Genomic DNA, 21,481 nt, shown 5'->3' on the forward strand with positions numbered 1-21,481 from the left:
TAAAATGTCATGCAGAATTACTAAAATGCAGATTTTTTAACAGCAGGTAATAACAATGAAAGTAACATGCAACTCTCAACTCGAATCAGGTACAAATCTGAAGTACACAGCAGATATGAGATGGAGTTGTTCAAAACTGATTACAAATGTGGAGAATCACAAACCTATCGCTGGAAACGAGTGATAAATTCCATAGCGGTTAAAACCAATTCATTCAATGCCTAAACACCATAGTCACCTTCCCAAGGGTGCCTCCAAGGTGCAACTGGCTGTATTAGATTAGAACAGCAAAGGAAGGGCTCCCGAAAACGCATATGTATGACTTCCTCCAGCTTATGCCCTAGCAGCAGCATGTAGCCACCTAGAAGAAATTTGGCAGGCAATGGAAGAAGTATAGCTGACATTAAATCAATCCCACAAGTCTGCATTAACCTCCTCCTAACTCCACAAATCAGAACTCTGTCTGATCAATGAATACATCTGTGCTTCCTATATGAAAGCACTGAGCGATTCTCCAGACTGTATCTCTCAACAACATGAAGAATATTGTTTGCAAGGGGTGTCGCCCTCACAAACCAAAAGGAGCAGCAAGTCCTGCAAAACCAGCAGCATAACGATATCCAAAATCACAGCAACCCTCATGAGTTTTTTTAATTCTTTTATCTTTCTCCAAGGGGTTCGATCCTTGTCACCAAGACTGGGGTTAAATAAATCACCTCTTTGGTCTCCCAAATATTAAAGGCCTCTTTCTTTTAACAACCTCTTACTTAGGATGTCAAATGTCCCCCTTTTAAAAACAATGTTGTGCTTCCAGGCCAAGGGGTACTAGTCGCTTGAGTCAGAAAGTGACAATATAAGAGACAAGTGGTTAAAATCATATATATATTTCTCTGACTGTATTAAAACCTCACCCAACATCCAAATACGAAATATTACGCTACTGGAGAAATAGAGGCTGGCCCAACAGCTGAAAATGGATTCTTACTAAAAATAGCAATTGTTAAAACTATTATGTCCAAATGCCAAAGTGGCCTGATTTGAGGTGCACTTAAACTTACTGTAAATAGTAAGTGCTAAAAATAGCCACTGCTAAAATTACTTACTCAAAGGGCTCCAGAAAATGACAGTGCGCTCCTAAATCCTGTCTGAAGATGAAATTGCTTCTGATAACAGCTCTAGGAATTATTGTAAATCTGCATTTATCCGTCTGAATACACTAGCGACATCAAAATACCCCTTCGATTTTGTTGACACCAACCGAGAAGACCAACATGCACTGCACCACAACAGAACCAGAAAGTGGGGACATTACATTCTCTATAGCTATAGGTAATCCAACGACCTTTTTAAAAAGTAATTATAACCTTCATGGCATCTACTCTTAATCCCCTCACAACAGGTTCCATTTTGTTTTTGGCAAAGTAATGACCCCCTCTTTGGCTTTGGATTTGTCTTTCCTTGCAATTTTTAGCAATTTCTTTAAATTCCTCAGTCTATTTGCAACCAGTATTTCATTTAAAAAAAAGCAGAGTTAAATTGTATGAAATATATATATCACAAAATATAGAACTCTTAGGCTGCCATTCCAAACTTCATTTCTTTCTTTTCTTTTTATTTAATTGAATGGTGGATTGCAAATAAAAAATCATAATGCAGGATGAGGGGAATCTTTTGATATCACACCCAAAATGAACCAACCCCAAATTTGTTTTAGCTGAATTCGCAAATCTGAACCAAGACGCATACCAAAACTGGCAACTTAGTCTTGAACTAGTGTACATAGTTCTCTATTATAAATTTGATATCTTTTAACTATAGAAGTGAAAAAATACGAATAATAACAAATTGGTTTACCTCGAAGCAAGACAACACCCATCATATATTTACAATGTTACTCTTAAGTTTTGGGGACAGGGAAACAGGTTTCCAGGACCTTTTTTTGCCAGAGCAGGGGATAGCAGGGGACGGCTACTATATATATATATATATAAATATATAAATATAAAATACACACAGACTTCAAATATGTTCATGAATTTCAGAATTACATAGCAACATAATAACATTTATAATTAGTAATCTAAAGGCTAACATTATTGAATCGGTGATCAATGTCATTCGTTGAATCATCATAGAACATAGCATGAAATGAATCAAATTGCATCATCATAGAATAGGAAACTCAGTTGACTATCCCCGTGTTTTGGGTACGGTTTCCAATATTTTTGGCCAATTGGGGATGGCTTGGAAACATTTCTGGCCGTCCCTGCATCCTCGAAACCATTTCCGTTTCCAAAATGTGGGCCTTAGGGGTGGAAATGCGTTACCGGGTAACACTGTATATTTACTTGCACTAGTTTCTGTTTTTGTTGTGAATTAGGAAGAGCAATCATAAGAGCATGAATAATCTTATGTTTAAAATGTCAAATTCTTCATCAACCCTTTAACCCAATGCAACAACTCCCCATGGCTGCAACTTCGTGTATAGGTGAGGCTATAGAGAAAGAGATTGGATCAAATTTCCTTTTATATTGAGCAACCTCTAAAAATATCGTACTTTCAGTCACATCCTTTTTTGTGGATCAATTCATGATATATATATGATGCAGCCTAAAGACATGAAGTGAGATTGGAATATCACACAGCATCACATAGACATCAAGAAGTCTTTGGAAAGATTCCAACGCAGTACTTAAAAGGTCAACAGAATCAACAAGCTTTCAATTTAAAGAATTGAAATACTTTCCTTTTCTTCTGTACAGCCTAAATCTGACGTACACCACATAGCTTATGCAAAGGTGGTCGGTTATATCATTAAAGACTTGTAATGCCTCTTTCCAAGATGATGTGGCCTCTCATGATATCTTGAGCCCTTCTGATTAGCCTTTAGGAGGACATGAACATTCAAAAGGAGCTGCCATGCAATCACCTTCTGTTGGGGTGCCACACTTCTTCAAGGATGGGCCAAAGTTGGGTTGACTACTAACTGATCTTGACTGTCAGCTCCTATTTAAGGTCAGAAATTGAAATATTAGTAATGCTTGAGGATTATGAAGATACTAATTAATTGTTTGAAATTTCCGAATACCACAGTTTATAACAGCAATGAATAAATTCATCTTTGTGTTGAAGGATGTACATCAAATTGCCATCTTTGCAAAGAAGATTTATTTCTACCATCTGGAGTTGATAAATGTAACTTGTGACTATTTGTGACAATCTGTTGAAATAATTTTGGCTGCAAGCTGTTTGTGAAAATGTCCTTGAAATACCCAATGTTTACTATTCTGATTATGCCTATATACTTGTGAGTTAGTTGCAGCTGTTTATAAGCATTTAAATCAGAAATATAGAATGAATGGTTGCATGCCAACTATTTGATGAATTTCCTGTGATCCTAATTTGAAAAAACTTGCAGGTTCATAAGTTTTTCTGGTAGGGCTTCTTACATTTAGTTGAGCAGATAATTGCTTCTAGAAGAATTCGAGGAACAATAGGACTATGAGGGAGGTTTAGATCAAGTGTGCAATGTTTGACAACCCATGGCCGAGCTCCTTACTGTCCATGGTAGAAACAAACCTTCTACAAATAATAAAGATGAACAATTCAAGCCAAGCATGAACTTACAATTCTCATGAGAGTGAAGACAATTAACAAGTATACCATCACTTCCATGCCATATATACCACACTTTTATGCTACTGTAACACCATCAAAATACCTGTGAACTTGACTTATATACTACTGTTGCATCACCGAAATACCTGCAAAATAAACAATTGTTAAAAGAAATATTTCTGGTTCAAGAGAAGGTCCTATGCTTATTTAGGAATGACAGAAAAAACGAATTATCTTTTTGTTTGATATCAATAATGCAGGTTCAAATTGCCTTGGATAGTGAATGCCATTAGTACAGTGATCTATGAACCTATGACTAGCTGAATCTTAAAAGGTTATCTCTATCCTCATATTGATTGTGTGGCAGTTGCCTGCTGCTTATATGTACAACAGTAATATTTATTGTATGAAGCATTTATATTCGGTTGTTAATAGCATTTATGCTATAATGCCAACTCTGTGGGGGGGGCGCATAAAGAGATGAGTTCTTACCATCTATATGTGGTGCTTAGAAGGCACATTTAGTTGTAATGATCATCAATCTATATTTCATAACATTTTTTTTTATTGGAGAAAATTCTTGTACGGCAATATCATCTTCAATGGAGCAACTTGGGATGCCATATATTTGTTTAACTGAATATGGAGGTCGCATGGACTATCTTTAACATGCATATTTTTTTTTGAAAATCCTTGTTGGATTTTATTCTGCCAAAAAAATTCCCATCCCCATATGTCCTGGAACAATCAAATTCAACATTTCAAGTTTTCAATGCTTATATATTTTGTTGGGGTATACTGATTGTAACATTGATAGCATCTTTTGGCTTTCATAATGCTGTGGATGTGACAGGACAGCATGGCACATTAGAATCAGTTCCAGAGCTCGAAAAGGCTATGTATATAGGAGTTAATGGAACTCCTTGCGTGAGGCTTCTGAATCTATCAGGAGAGATTGGGTGTGCAAGTAAGTTTTATTCTCTTCCAGTACAATTATTTTTCTTGCCATTTTTAAAATCAGAATCTCATCCTAATCAAATAGAACCCAAGTCTCTTTCCAAATGAATCCAACTGTAAAGCTTTGGTGTGTATCATATAATTTGCTTTAGTACTTTTACTGCTTAATGCTAATTTACTTCTGATTAAAATCAACCAAAATCCAATCAATGTGATATCTCTTAATTTGATTAATTTTACACTTATAGCAAAAGTCAAGAAAACAACTTGGAAAGTTGTTTCAGATTTTACTCTTATTTCTGCACCGCAGCTGCACATTTTGGCTCACTGTAACCTGTTTTGAGTAGACTGCCGTATTTTCAATACATTACTTGATATACATGGATGGTTTCCTTATCCTATTTAGTGACTATGCTTGTGATATGTATTTTAAAGTAAGGAAATTTCTTATGACCATTTTTAACTTAAAACAATTTTCTAATCTGCAGATCCAGGTCGTGGGAAAATTACAGCTCCATTAAGACGGCTTGAAAAGGCCACGGATGAGCTGGATCAACATTCAGCAATTCTTTTGCCATTACATGAATTTAACAATTTCTTAAACAGGCAAGCAGAGACCTTTGAATATAACCATTTATTCAATCTCAGGCATTTTCTTTTATAAATAATTTACACTTCTTTTCATGAAAGTTTATTTGATCTGCTTCAAGTTTCCAATGAGAGCAACGTGCTTCCCATTTTAAGGTTTTAAAACATTACTTTTTGACTGACCATGAAATCAAAATAAAAACAAGATGAGATTCTACTCATGGTGGAATTTTAAAAACTCAAGTCTATTTTCCTCTATTTGGATTATGTTCTCTCTGTTTGCCAGATGACAAAGAGCCGGTGATACAATTTTAGGTGGACTGCAAATCAAATGAGGATGTCTACAAATAAAACTTTACGTGGAATTTTGAAATGGAGCCACATTCAAGATGGATTGACACATTGATGAGATTCTAAGTTTCTTGTTCATTTTTTTAATTATATTTTACGATTGTGAATAACCAAGATTTTTCTCTTGTTAAAGTTTGTTTGATTTCCTTCAAGATTCCCCATTTGAAGGTGTTGAATCATTACCATTTTTCTGTTCAAACTGCAAAGAAGATGTGATTCTAGGTTTACCAAAAACCAAATGAGCATGTTTGCAAATAAAACTTCATCAGGAATTCTCAAATGGTTTTACATAAAAGATGGATTGATGCATCGACTATATTCTAATGAGAATTTATTCCCCATTTGAAGGTGTTGAATCATTACCATTTTTCTGTACAAACTGCAAAGAAGATGTGATTCTAGGTTTACCAAAAACCAAATGAGCATGTTTGCAAATAAAACTTCATCAGGAATTCTCAAATGGTTTTACATAAAAGATGGATTGATGCATCGACTATATTCTAATTCTTTTGTTTAATGTTTTTGACATTTTTGTATTTTAGGATAGTAGATGAGCCGAGATTCGCTCAGAATGTAGCAGGTCTATTACTTGAATATGAACCCCAAAATCAATTCCAGGCACTAGGTAACTAAAACGGAAACTCTATGCCAGTTTCCTAGCCTATATCCTCTTCAATTCAATTCAACATCCTTGTCTATTTTGATTAGCAAAATTTTCTTGGTTCTGCAGGTTTTTCTCCAGACGAGACATTTCCGCAGGCAGAATTTGCCCCTTACAAGAACAAGACATATCAATGGAATCCTGTTGTAAGTCTTTGTATTTTCTGTGTTTATATGGATATGAGCACTATTCACATTCCAACTTGTTACTGTTAGAGATAAAGAAAAGATTATGAAAATTCATGCTATGGAGATCTTTCAGTTAGGTTTCTTCATAAGTCGAAACTGTTGGTTCCCCCTAAAAAGAAACTTTAAGTTATAAGATAAGTTTGTGTGTGTGTCATTCATTTCAGGGAAGCAGTATCCTGCATCATAGCTACAACTTTCCTGTATTTATGCTCTCTCAGGAAAGCACGGAAGTTCTGCAAAAGGTAAATCAACTTTTTGGTTACAATGGTTCTTTTTGTGTCCCCTTCTATTTCTGGCTTCTACCATTTCCATTTAAATTTGAAAACCGAAGTATGGAATAAATTGAATTGGGAAACAACATAAGATGAGTGAAAGACTTGAATCTGTTGTGGATTTTGTGTTTGGGTTACAAATTCAATTTCTTAGTTTGTTAATTCTTTAAGCAACGATCCCTCATGAAAACGAGTTAATTTGAACTCCTGGGAACAATCTTATCAACAAAAACATAATAGTGTACAATGAGAACTCTCAAAAGGACAGTGGAATTAGGCTGCACAATGAGCAGATGTTGTAAACAATATCCCAGAATCTACTCACTTTGTTGATGGGGAAGAGGGATAATTGTTTTGTCTATAATTTTGCATCAAAATCTTCATGAGAGTTTTTAAGAAAATGAACTATTAGTCTATATTATAGATTTTAAAGATGAATTTACCTCAGATATATTGATCCAAGACTGTTGCTCTAAGATAAGAATAGCACAATCTCAATTCCATATTCATTCGTCATAGTATAAGGTTTGGAGCATTGTGAAATTTGTGTTGCAGGGTGATGTGTTTCAAATCTTCAAATAGCTCTAAGCCTACTTAGGGTTTCTGCTCTCTAATCTTATAAAAAGTCATTTACTTTATTAAATAATAAATACATTTAATTTATTTAATCTTCTTATGCACGCTTAAAAGCACTTTTTAATTTAGAATATTACTTTATTTATTTTTCCCATTTTATTTATTTGAGCATAATACTTTTAGAGAACATAATTATTATTTTAATTAATAACAAGAGCTCTAATAGAGCTTTAGTCCCTGCCTTTTGTTAAACATGATGCATAGGTTTAGATTTGGTTAATGGGTAAATTATATTGAAAAAATGTTAAGATGAATAACACAATTTTATTTAGTAATTAGGAAAAAGCAATCACAAGAATTGATTAGTGAACATTTCATGAAATTTATAGAATTAAAATAAATGATATGCAATATTTAATTTGAGTTTTTTGTGATGCAGTGTAACACGCTATTAAGAATATAATAAAAATAGATATTCAGCTGAAAACATATCCATCCATTTATAGAGTATTCTCAGAACAATGGAAGTAAATTTCAATTTTAAATGTCATGAATTTTTAATAATAGAAATTAATGAATGTCAATATTTATATTTATTCAATTCTTAATCTTAGAAAGATGTACATTCTACTTGTTGACGACTAGTAATCGCATCTAGTCATTATTAAATACTTTCAAAAATTCACAAGCTATTTCCTACGTCAACATTTGTGTTAAAAAATGACCATATATGTCTTAATATGTACAAACTTTACATATAATAATGTTAGAATGTACATAATGAAATCATATAAGCAATCTTTATTATAAAAACATTATTAAATTCTTGATCTTAGAAAGATGTACATTCTAGTTGTTCACAACTAGTAATCACATCTAGTCATTATTAAATCATTTCAAAAATTTACAAGCTATTCCCTACTTCAACATTTGTGGAAAAAAGTAACCATATATGTCTTAACATGTACAAACTTTACATATAATAATATTAGAATGTACATAATGAAATCATGTAAGCAATCTTTATTATACAAATCTTATAAGATTTAGATTTAGATTTTTTTTTGAAGTTTAGTTTTGTCTACTCGTGTTAAAAAGAATTGACTTTATTATTATTAAAACGATTTAAGAAATTTATTATAGATTTGATTTAGAATTTTTAAATTTATTTATCAAGATATATGTCTTCTTTATCTATCTATTTAAAAAAAATTATATTTAGTATTGTTAAATATTAGAATTAGTCAATATAAGATACTAATGAATAAAAAAAAGAAAATGAAACTGTCTAAAGAGATAGAAGTATAAAATTAAAAAATACTATAGTCACATATAATTGGTTGATTCTCTTCATTATCCAAGCTTATGGTAAGCATTAGATTTAGGGTTCAAGTTATGATTCAATTGAAGTTAAGGTTTAGTAAAGAATAGATATTGTAATTTCATTAATGTTAAAGTCAAACTTTTTTTCACTATTACATTAAAACTTTGGCAAGGATTTTTTTTATGGACTAGAAGTCAACTTACCCAATTTATTCAAAATATTATCTTTATCCATAAGCATCTAAAATGTACAATATTAGAGAAAGAATAAGTGTCTTTGTTTTTCATTTATTTTCTACCTAACTTACTTTATTATTTTAATTTAAATGTATTATTACTAATAACATCACTTAGTCATTTATATTAACCATTGAAAATAGTTGTAATTTGTTATATTTTCTTATAATCTTTTAGTCATTAATTTTTAAAAAAAAAATCTTATATTAAATCAAACTTGAAATATTTAGAACACAACTATTTACAATTACATATTTTAAAAGAGTTAAAAATACAAAATGTCTAAATCTAATTTTTTTAATAAAAATACAAATAACAAAATCATAAAAATTTCAATATAGAAACTAGAAAAAATCTAAATATCCACTAAAAGAACTTTTCAAAATCATAAAACTATTTAAACTTTTAAAAGCCAATGAATCCGGGTGCTTAACAATTCCGAATGGATCGTTTAATAGTGTCTCACAATAATGAATGCCCAAAATGAGGGTTTGGTAGTCTATACTTTTCATGTCTTATCCACGGGATGATATTATTTTATGTAATTGATTTAGTCATGCATGTCAACAAATTAGTTTAATAATTCATAAAGAAATTGTAATGGGCTTTTCAAATCGAAATTTCAATCTTAACTCTAGTAACTTTTAGCAGCATTGGCTAGGAAAAGAAAACCTTTCAAAAAAAATTTCAATTTGTGAATCTTGAATTTTCCCTCTGAACACACATCTATTGCCAATCCTTGTAACAAATGTTTATTCTTCTAATGTAGCAAGCAAACAAATCCTGGCGCAAACACACTATTTCCTTGGCAAATTCAAGATCTTGCAAATCCAAGCCCCCATTTTAGTTTCTGGCCGATGCTGCTAGAAGATTCACAAATTGAAATGTTTTTCGAAAAGTTTTAATCTAGGAAAAGAAAAGTATAAGCGTAACAGAAATCTCGGGTTTTGCTGACATAGAAAATGTAACTTTGCTGCATAATCTTCTCCACAGAAATAATCTCGGGTTTTGCCGACATCATAGAAAATGTAACTTTGCTGCATAATCTTTTGCCACCTGCAGGAAGGAGTGTAGCTTCAAGCTTATTAGTATATGAAACTCAAGTAAATGTGGAAGATGTGGTTTATGCCTGACTATGAAATGCAAAGGGCTTTCCCTTTCGGGTGCATGCCTTAGAAGTTGCCAACGACGCAAAATGAAATTGACATTGCAAGTGCCTAGAACATGACAAAATGTAACAGAACGAGAGAAAACAAAATAGCTGTCTGTTTCAAGTGCATCGATAAAGCTGGACAACAATTATGAAAGATCTAGAGTATCTTCAAAAAAATCTAGAAGAAGTTTCTAGAAACATTTTTCCTAATTTTTTTATAAGAAAATCATTTTTATCCTTGGCAAAATTGCCACTAGCCAATCAGAAAATAGGAATTTCTGATTCAAAATTAATTAATAAATAAATTGTTTATTCAACTTTAGAAACTGGTATATTTTGTTTCTAAGATTTAATAGGGACCAATGAAAACATTAGTTCAGGGACTAATAATATTTAAAGCCCACTAAATTAGTGGAACTCTAAATTTTTTGAAATTATTTTTGAGTCTTTCTCTACAACCCATTTAGGGTTTCTGTCTTGAGAAATTCGAATGCAGAAAAAAGTCATTTTTTTGTAAAATCTGACTGAAATTGCGCCTATACAAAGCATTGCTTGTTTTTCATGTTCGTTTCTTCTGCTCACGACTAGAAATCACAGCCCATACCCAACAAAGGGTCGTTTCTTCCTGCTCATGTCTGTGCAAGTTCTTCCTTGCGTGACTATTTGGAGTTTATTGTAGACAATTTTGTAGTTGGATTTACCTCATTCGCACGCTTGTGACTACAAAATCATGCTGTTTTTGGAGTTCAATCTCTCCCCTCCATGCCGTCTCTGCCTAGAAGTCTCTCTCTGGAAAAAATCAGTCGTTTTCTCCGTGAAATCGCCATTGTTTTTGCAACTCCTACCTTCTAAGGCCATTGGCTAGGTTTTTGTTGGAAAACCTTAATTTTTTGGGTCGAAATTTTTTTGATTACAGATTCTTGGTTGGGCTTTCAAGAGCTCAATTGGGTTGTTAGGTTTTTTTGGGTGCCTCATTTTCTGAGCCGGCGGATTCGAAAATTGACAACATATTCTTTCTGGGTTTTTCAAGCTTTCTTCTAGATACCCCTTCAATTTTTCTGGGTCTTCCGTCTTTTTGCCTCGAAGTACATGCCTTTACAGATTTTCATGCTTTTTCATTGAAAAACACATCATGGCATCTCTGACAAATATTTTGCTGGAGGGCAATTCAAAATTCAATGGTTGGAATTACAACACATGGAAGCAGTGCATACTAGCAATCTTTGAATATCGAAATATTGATCAAATTGTTCTGGGTGTTACACAACATCCGACTGCCCTTGGTACTGATTAGGATACATGGGATCTGAATTATCGGGAGGTGGTGATGCTTCTCAAATTGACCTTAGCTGATGATCAACTCCCTCAAATTCCATCCAGCAAGACAACTCCTGAGATATGGGAGACTTCTGACAAAAGCAGAGCTTTCTTTTTGAAGAACATTCTGTTTTCCATTATCATGGATGAGCGAACATCGCTCTAGGCTCACTTGAATAGGATTAAGGAAATCTGTGATCAGTTGCTTGCCATTGGTTGCAAGATGGAGGAAGAGGACATTGTGGTCAACACTCTCAAAAGTTTGTCGAAGTCCTACAAAATTTTTATCGAGACTCTTAACATCACTTTGATTGTTGTTGATCTAAAGTTCACAGATCTCTACACACTTTTGCTTCAGCAAGAGCAGTGGAAACAACAGATTGGTAGTAGTTCCAACTCCCCCTCCACAAAGCAAGCCTTTGCTACTAAACCCTTTCAAAAGGATAAAGGCAAGTCTCATTCTCAGCAATCTTCTCAGTAGAAATTATTTGCTCTAGCTTCAGAAGGCTCCTGGAAGAAGAACATTCAATGCAACTATTGTTACAAGTTTGGTCACATGAAGGTTGAATGTTGGAAATGCTTAGTTGCCCAATCTAAGCAATTTGGTTTGCAACCCAAAGCGAATAGTGCAGAGCACACTGAGCAGAACGAATCTGCTTTTTACGCTTTCATGGCTAAAACACCTGCAAATCATGTGGAATAGTCTACCTGGTACATTGATTCAGGTGCCTCTCGTCATTTCATCCGCTACAGAGATTGGTTCACTGATTACAAGCCTTATTCAGATTTTGTTGCTTTTGGTGGCGGAGAAGAGTACACCGTTGTCGGCAGAGGCAACATTCATATTCAAACTACTAGGAGGAATCACATTTTCCTCGATGTGTACTACGTTCGAGGGATGGAACTAAATCTACTCTCAGTCAGTCAGTTGGTGCAACACTCTCCACAGTTGGATGTCACTTTTAGTTCACATTAGTGTACCATCACTGATAGGGCGACTCAGTCTATTGTTGTAGTGGGTCTTGAGGATTATGGTCTTTTCAAACTTATTGATTTTGGTAATTCTCAAGACTTAGCTATGGCTGCCCGACGATCTTCTATCAACACACTTTGGCATCAACGGTATGGAACTTAAATGTGCATTATCTCTCTCAGCTTGCTTGGGAAGAGCTTGCCCTCGGTTTACTAGAGATTCTGACTTAGTAGCTTGGAGTTTGTGATGCATACTAGGCTGGGAAGCAACATCGCACACCTTTAACTAGTGGCGATTCATGGTGAGCTTCTTAGGTACTTAAGCTTGTTTATACCGATATTTGCAGCCCTATGGCCAGTCCTATTCATGGGTTCAGGTATTTTCTGTTGTTTGTTGACGATTTTAGTAGAAAAAATGTGGGAATATTTTCTTAAAAAGAAATCAGATGCATTTATCTCATTTCAAAAGTTTAAACCTTTAGTTGAAAAAGAGTTTGGGAAATCTATTATTACTCTTACGTCAAACAATGGGGGGGAATTTTGTTCTAATGAATTCTCTAGCTTCTTGGATACTCATGGCATCAAACGCTAGTTAACCACACCCACACACTACAACAAAACAATGTAGTTGAACGTCAGAATATAATGATCATTGAGATGGCTCGATCCATGCTGGAACACATAAATGTTCCGAAGAAGTTTTGGGCAAAAGAAGTTAACACTGTAGTCTATCTTTTGAACCGGTCACCCTCAGTGGCGATCAAAGGTAAGACTTTGGAAGAGGCCTGGTCAAGTTGCAAGCCTAGAATTAGTCACCTGAAGGTTTTTAGCTCTCTTGCTTTTGTTTGGATCCCTAATGCATCATCCACCAAGTTGGATGCCAAGAATTAAAAACTCATGCTTGCTAGATATAGTAGTCTTCACAAAGCCTACCACTTGATCAACACTGAGACATCTTGTCTCCTATACAGTCTTTGATCTTGTCTCCTATACAGTCTTTGATGAGCAATGGGGACCATTCATGCTTATTTCTCTTGTTCCTGATCTAGCACACTAGGCTCATGATTTGGGAGTTAGGCTTTTATTAGGTCCATCTGATGGAAGGGCTCTAGTAGCTCTTGCAGCTCCAGTTATACCAGTGATCCCTGTACAGACACCTCCGACTTCTCTTGCAACATCACTCAGATTTGTAGATGCTTCACTTGACTTTGATCTAGATTCTTCTGATGAGGAACTTGATCATAGAGCATCTCTTGATACTAATGTTGGTCATTCTCCTTTTTGGCCTAAGTGATGGGCTAAGACACTTGCTAATCTTTGTGATGATGAGCTCATTAATGGGAGAATTGCTCAAAAAAAGAGCAAACTAGAGTCTGTTAACTTTGCTCTCATGGCCAACATTCATAGTGTGTTTGAACCTCAAACATATTCCGAGGCTAAATGAATTGCAGAGTGGGAAAAAGCCATGACATTTGAACACTAGAGTCTGTTGAAGAATAACACTTGGGTCCTTTCTGATCTTCGACCAGGGAAGAGACCAATTGGCTGCAAATGTGTTTACAAAATCAAATACAAATCTGATGGTACTTTGGATAAGTACAAAACTCGCTTAGTTACAAAGGGCTTTTCTCAATGTCAGGGCATTGATTATGAGGAGACCTTTGCTCCTACTACAAAGATGAGCACAATCAGATTAGTCCTAGCAATGGCAGAACAATTTTGCTAGAAGGTGCATTAGATGGACCTCAAGAGTGCTTTCCTAAATGGTGACCTACAAGAAGAGGTCTACATAATGCAACCTCCTAGTTTCAAGGTTGTTGGTAAAGACCATCGAATTCTCATATTAGTGAAAGCTCTCTATGGCTTGAAGCAGTCCCCTAGGGCATGGTACGTGAAAATTGGTAAGTACCTTAGTGATCAAGGCTTTTGAAGGAGTTCTTCAAACTCAAATTTGTACATCAAGATTACTGATAGTGACATCATCCTTTTGGTTATTTATGTGGATGATTTGATTATCACTAGCAGTTCGACATCTTTGATTCAGGGAATCAAACATAATTTATACCAATCTTTTGATATGGTTGACCTTGGGCTCATGCATTTTTGCCTCGCTGTTGAGGTTTGGCAATAGTCTTCTGGTATATTCATCTCTCAATCCAAATATGCCAAGGCTCTATTAGACAAATTCCATATGCAGGATTGCAAGTCTGCATCTACACCCATGGAAAAAGGTCTCAAGTTATCAACAAAATCTAATTCTCCTCTCATTGATGATACTACATATAGGCATCCAGTAGGCAACCTCACCTACTTCTCTGCTACTAGGTCTGATATTAGCTTCGCAGTCAGCTATATCTCATGCTTTATGATAGCTTCCAAGGTTGATCATTGGATGATAGTGAAGTGTATGCTTCGTTATGTGAAGGGCACTACAGATTATGGACTTCTTTACTCTCAGAGTTCTAATCCTAGATTCAGTGGTTTCACAGATTCAGGTTGGGCAGACATTGTTGACGATAAAAAGTCAACTTTTGGATATGTGTTCAGTTTGGGATCTGGTGCAGTCACATGAACCAGTAAGAAGCAACAGGTAGTTTCTTTCTCCTCCACTGCTGAATATAGAGGAATCATTAAGGCAGGTTGTTAAGATATTTGGCTTCATCGGATGCTTGGGGATATGCAGATGTCACCAGTAGGATTGACCTCTTTGTTTGTTGATAACAAAGGCATTATTGAGTTAGCATGAAATCCAGTCTTCCATAAACAAACCAAGCATGTGGATGTTCACTGTCTCTACATATGACAACTGGTTGAAGATGAGAGAATAGATTTCCAGTATGTTCCTACAAGGGATCAGATTGCAGACATTCTCACCAAGCCTCTTGGTCCTGATAAGTTTATCAAATTTAGATGACAACTTGGTGTTGTGGATGGATTAACCATTAAGGGAGGGTGTTATGATAATAGATAACTTCTATTATTAGTTAATGGTTATCTATTTGTAATCTTTTATAAATATTAGAATGTTTCTAATATTTAGCTAGGTTGTAGATAACTGTTAGTTCTATATTAGCCAAAATAGAAAGTTTCTATTCTTTACGATCGTTTCCTAAGGAAACATCGTTTCATTCTTTTGTATATATTGATCTCTCGGTTTCTGTTAATATTGAGCAAGTATTTTACCAATTACTTCATAATAATAACATACCCGAACAAGAAACCCAATTAAAATCAAAGTATAAAATCATACTTAAGGGGTAAGTGCACGAATTCACGTCACCTTGACGAATTTAGATGGGTAGTAATTCAGATATTTGTGCTTTGTCTTAGGACAAAAATAGGCTTGGGTTTGGGATTTGGACTTGGACACTATCTCCCCTCTTTTGACATTGAGATATTTCAATAGGGCACACTCATCCTAGCAATTCAGGGTAGTCGATGCTTGGTACTTGCAACCTACATAAAAGACGAGCATCTACATATACAATATATCTAACTAAATTGGCAATGGCAGGGAGTGGTGCATTGTGTAGATTTCGACTTGCAAGTGACTATGACTCTCTCCCTCAACCACATCAGATACGTCAAACAAAAAGGTAAAACAAACATGTACACTATACTCATGCAAGTATGGGGTAAGTAACTAGAAATCCATATATATCATCCATATAACCATCATCTATGATATCCCTATCAAAATAGAGTATAAATAAATAAATAAAATAATAATAATACAATATTAATAATGTTTAATATATCAAAATATTGATAATTAAATATAATTAAAATGATAAAACATGATATTTTAATAATCATAATATGTAAGTGAATATATTGTGCCTGATAAATAATAATAATATTAATACTAAAAATATTATTCATAATATATAATTGTATATTGTTAAAATAATATACATTATATATATATATATATATATATATATATATATATATATATATATTATAGTCATATTATAAATATAATTATTAACTATGAAAAGACATGACTTAAAGACTATATATACATAATATTTATCAACATTGAGAAAAGGGCATTCAGAAATATGGAGAAATACAGAAGGAAAAATGAGATATTTGGTCTGTAAAAGTCTGAATTGGCAAATATATATTAAATAGTTTAATGTCCTAGCAGGGGACATCACATCATCATGAAAATAACTGTAATGACTATGTGAAAGCATGTAAAACATCCTCATTGAAGTAAATAACCATGATCAACAATAAACACATATAATGTCTCAAATATGAAGTAGCTCATGATATAGATGAATCCAACATGAAATAGTGTCAACCAACTTAGTATCACTGAATCAAATAACATATGCATGAAAGATGGCCAAAAAGAGTTCAACAATATAAATGGAAAGGAAACTAAGGGTGTGTGCTACATCTGTAGCCATGGAGATGGCTAGATATACCTCTAATGATAGGAGATATCCTGTTTGTGTCTCCATGTGTCCCTCAACTTGGTTGGTGCATGAGATTTAATGAAAAGTTGCGATAGCTACATGTGATGTCAAGGCATTATTCAACATTATAAGAGAGCAGTGAAATCATTGTTTTGTTGTTCTCTGTTAGTGACAGTTGGCGAAGTAAGGGTAAACTTCTAAAGCAAAAAGTTTAAGCTAAGTTGGAACCATTGAATGAATAAAATTGTTAAACTTATTCACATAGTTCTTGAAATTATAAATCTATAAGTTTATGTCAAAAGTTTAAGTGAAACTTATTAAGTTAAATTGTTAGAACTTATAACTTATGTTCACCTGGCTCTAAAATGTTATCGCCATTCTTAGTGGCTTTTTTGAGATGGTGGGATGGCAAGAGATTTCCCTTGGCTGTCCCCAACTTTTTCCAAAATGATAAAAAGTCCGTAGGACATGTATTGAAAAGACATGACATCAAGGGTATGCTGGCTGTCCCTGGGTGAGCTGTACTGTCAAAGATGTCACTCAACTGTCTTGGGGACATCAAGCTCTTGACACTGAAATATTTTTCTGTGATGTTTTTGGCTTGAATTAGATTTGTTTTTTTGGAATGTGAATGAATTGGTGGGCAGCAAAAGTTCTAAACTATCTTTTACAATTTAAATTATATTTGGTAAATTAGAAACTAAGAAGTCTCAACTTTAAAATCTAAATTGTTTTTTTCCTATTTAAATCTAAGCGTTTGAGTTCTTTTTTTCTTGTGGTAGCAGTTAAATTATTAGAATTTTATCAGAGAAATGCTAATTGACAGAAGAATTTCAGGCATGCAATAAGCTATGAGAATCGTAATCTAGGTTGCTGCTATTGACTGTTAGTTTAATGGTTCTATTTTTCAATTTCGCAATTTGGTTTCTGCAAGATGAAAAGTCTCGTGGTACAACTGATGTGCTTCTTTATCTCATACAGGTTTCAGCATCCAATAAAAAAAAGAATTTCAAGTATCCAATAAATGTGGCAGAGTTTGATCTGGTCATGCAGGTATCTTCTTTGGAAATTGGTGAATGTATATCATACAATTTCTGGTTGTTTGAATTCTTGTGCTTTTGAATGTATATTTGGACATTTATGAGAAAAATTAAGCTTGTGTTGGAAAGTGATTAAATTTTGTTCATCCAGACAACTAAATCTGGCACACATGATTCTCTCTCCTGTCTTGAAGAGGGATCCTGTTTGCCTCTTGGAGGTTACAGGTTAGTCACTATTAGCATTCTTTTCTCCGCGGAATGCTTTTTTGTTACATCTGTCAAGGCTGCAGCTGGTAACAATTTCCTGCTATTTTAGCTCTGCCTTGTAGTGTTAACCATTTCTGCACTATGCCTGGGTTTAGGAATCAACTATCCAAGGTGTCAAGAGATATAATTTTGTCAAAAAAGTAGTATTTTTTTTCTGTATCTTTGTATTTTTGCACCTCTTTTACCAAAATCATTTGGTCTCCTTATGATTTTAAGTCAAGTATATGTTCTGGTGACCAAAATGCAGTGTCTGGTCTTCACTTCCACCCATTAATGTTTCATCTTCATCACCAAAGAAGCCTATTATACTGGCAATAGCAACAATGGATTCTATGTCATTTTTTCGGGACAGGACTCTTGGAGCCGATTCTCCTTTGTCTGTAAGTAATTTTACTGGTATAATTTAATTTGGGTACATAGATATAACAACCTTGTGAATTTGACATGCTTACGAATTTTTATTATTGACACCTGACAGTTTCAAATCTACCCAGGGATTGATAGCATTGTTGACGGCAGTTGATGCCCTCTCACATGTTGATGGAGCAAGCAAATGGGAAAAGCAGGTTGTAACTCACCTGATAAACCTCTTCTTGCAATAACATTCAAGTATGCAGTTATAGAACATATTCTGTAAACCCCCCTGATGTATGGACATTGACATATGATTGTATCTTTTGCTTATATGTTTTTGCTGCACGTATGTTGCTTATATAATACATTGTTATTTTTGATAGTCAAGGTGATGGATCACTTTTAGCTGCTATTTGCTTGCCATTTAAAGAATGTCACATATTGTTAAGTGGTCTTTTACATGGTATGCTATTGAGCTAATTGTGTGGTAACTGAAAAGTAGGTTCAGCATGATGACAACAAGTGACAAATTTTTTTTCATAGTTGCTAGAAATACTTTAAGAGTGGTTATTTTTAAATCAAATAATATGCACTTCAAATGCAGATAAAATCTCAATAAAAGGTACATGTCCAGTTTGCTGAGATAAATCCCATTGAGATAATCTGTTATCATTTTCTATTCACCCATAGGTAGTAGGGCTTGCATTGTGCGTGGATTCAGCATACTGTAATGATAAAGATCTGGATGAATGGGTACACCCAAAGTGGGGTAAAGCAATAACCCGAAATGGGTGTCATTAATATGATGGTCAGAAATCCAAATGGATCAGTACATAAAGGAGCAACCTAAGTATGATTGAGTAAACCTAGGGTTAAAGGAAAAAATGTAGAGAAGCATATAGGTTTGATGGAGCATAGCATATGCTACTGAGTGCTCTTTGCCAGAATCAAAGAATTATTTTTTCTCTTTCATCTCTAAAAGCAAATGAATAGGACCAGAGAATACAATTCTCAAGACTTTGTAACTTTTCAGACATAAAATGTCAATGCAATAGAAAATTGAAACCCTGATGCAAATCCAGTGATCTGAAACTCTTAATGGTGCAAAGATAACAATGAAACAATATATCAAAGAACCCTTAAAAGTAGGTATTCTTTGAACAAGTGCTTATCGACTAAAATTGTCAGAATTCTGAATTCTGCTAGAGGAAATGATGTAGTAGTTGATATAGGTATGCAAAAGTGAGGCACACGTTGAGGTGATCCCAGAGCTCTGTTTGTAAAGCTGAATGATTGCTTGCAATGTGTAGTGGCAGCTAATACTTCAAACATTAGTGAGGCCCTCAAAGAGCTATATTTATAGAGCCAAAAGTTTTCTGGTGATGTGTAATGGCAGCTAATACTTTGAGCAATAGGGAGATTATATTATTATTAAGGGATAATTTCATGATGTAATAATGTTGTTTGAGATTTACTTACAAATGGCTACTGAAGCTAGGAGAGATGGGTCTCAACATGTTGTATATTCTAAAATGGGTATGATATATCTCAAAAATGCTGAGATTAGCTGTTAGATCCACCATAGGACCAACAAATGATAATTTTTAGTGTTGCCAGAATTTTATTGGGAAAGGCATACTGTGATAATGTCAACTCCAAATGAGCCCATACATAAAGATGTAACCTAGGGATAATGGAATTAATCTGGGTTTAGGGAAAAAACCTATGAAAGTTCCATGTGTAGGCATCAAAGGTTATTGGTCCGATAAAGCTTAATATACTCTACTAAATACTATCTGCCACAACTAATCTATTTTTTTCCCATTTCTCAATTTTCTGAAAGTAAATGAGTAGGATTAGAGTAGACAAGTTTGAAGAGTTCATAACTGCTGTACGGATATGCACCATGAACAGATTATAGAAATGGAAAGCTTGAAGCAAAATTTCAAATCCAATGAACTCAAACACTCAAAGATACAAAGAGTTAGCGGTTCGAGTTCGATTTAAAATATGGATTCAAAGAACCAGTACGTTGGTGTGGCAAAAGTTTGGAAAGGGTGTTGGGTTCATTTGTACAAAAACATCTATATATATATATGAAGCCTAGAAGCATAAGTTAAAAATGAAAATTAGAATGTCACATAGTATCATAAAATCATATGATTTAAACAACAAAAACATTATGAACTTTAAACTTGTAATCATAGCATCATGAATCGTGATCACACCATCATATATTTCAAGTTCAACTTCAAAGATTCAAAACATTAAAATTAAATCATGATTCATGAATAATAACAACAGCAAGTTCAAGTATCATTGTTTCAAGTTCAAGCTTCAACTAATGCATTAAAAATGTATTAATTAATATTCATCATCTTCATCATCTTCTTCTTCATCATCATCTTCTTCTCCTCCTCCTAGTTCTTCTGCATTAGTTGAATCAGCAATAGGGCTAAAGCCAATGAGATCAGCAGCAGCAATAATAGTATGGGCATCAAAATCTTCAAAATCTTCAATTGTAAGCCGAGAAGCAGAAGTATTCAACTCTGCCAACTCTGCATTTACATCCTACCTCTGTATCCCCTTTTTTGTATTATTTAGTCTTGAGCGAGAAGAGACACAAATTGTGGAACTAAAAAAAGACAAAATAACCTATTTACACACCACAAATGAGTGTTAGAAGCCAACATAAGCCATTTACATTCACTTTTTAGGGTTGTAGAACTCAAAATTATAAAATAAGTTAAAAAACTACTTAAATGTCATCCACAAGGCAAAATTTGATGGGGTTTGCATTAAATTTGACCTGTTTAAGGCAAATTTGCTCGGGTCTATTTCAAGCTATGGGAAATGTTAGTCATTTTAGCCTTCCCTTTTTGTTCCCATGTCGCCATCACTAAATCTGATCAGAGATATGTGTTCATGGCGCCAAGGGTTGCACAGTGCGCTAAAATGGCCAAAACCCAGTAAAACCCTAATTCTCCCCTTCATGTTATAATTGTGCGTTACCTTTTTGGAGGGTTGAGTTACCTATGCACAGCTTAAGTTGGGTCTCCTCTTACTAGGTTTATTCACTTTAAGTGTTGCCCCACACCCCTTTCTTTTTTAATTAAATCATGCATTTGTTGCTTGTTTTCCCTAAGTCCATTTTGAGTGGGACCCGTTGGTGGTGAT

The 21,481-nt window shown here is 34.2% G+C and overlaps 1 protein-coding gene across 2 annotated transcripts in view; it reads left to right on the forward strand.

Moving 5' to 3' along the window:
• Positions 1–21,481, forward strand: part of LOC149574924 (Zn-dependent exopeptidases superfamily protein) — a 70,393-nt gene that overhangs the window by 25,126 nt on the left and 23,786 nt on the right. For both annotated transcript variants that reach the window (XM_089814773.1, XM_089814772.1), the window contains 9 exons: positions 4,472–4,585; positions 5,064–5,181; positions 6,057–6,139; positions 6,245–6,321; positions 6,528–6,605; positions 17,625–17,696; positions 17,835–17,908; positions 18,198–18,330; positions 18,445–18,516. In XM_089814773.1, coding sequence (XP_089670899.1) covers positions 4,516–4,585; positions 5,064–5,181; positions 6,057–6,139; positions 6,245–6,321; positions 6,528–6,605; positions 17,625–17,696; positions 17,835–17,908; positions 18,198–18,330; positions 18,445–18,516 — 777 coding nt within the window. In that variant the 5' untranslated portion in view covers positions 4,472–4,515. The remainder of the gene's footprint in view (positions 1–4,471; positions 4,586–5,063; positions 5,182–6,056; positions 6,140–6,244; positions 6,322–6,527; positions 6,606–17,624; positions 17,697–17,834; positions 17,909–18,197; positions 18,331–18,444; positions 18,517–21,481) is intronic.

This window comes from Cupressus sempervirens, chromosome 2 (genome assembly GCF_028749045.1).
Source record: "Cupressus sempervirens isolate cs-2001-9-10 chromosome 2, ASM2874904v1, whole genome shotgun sequence".
Classification (NCBI taxonomy): Eukaryota; Viridiplantae; Streptophyta; class Pinopsida; order Cupressales; family Cupressaceae; genus Cupressus; species Cupressus sempervirens.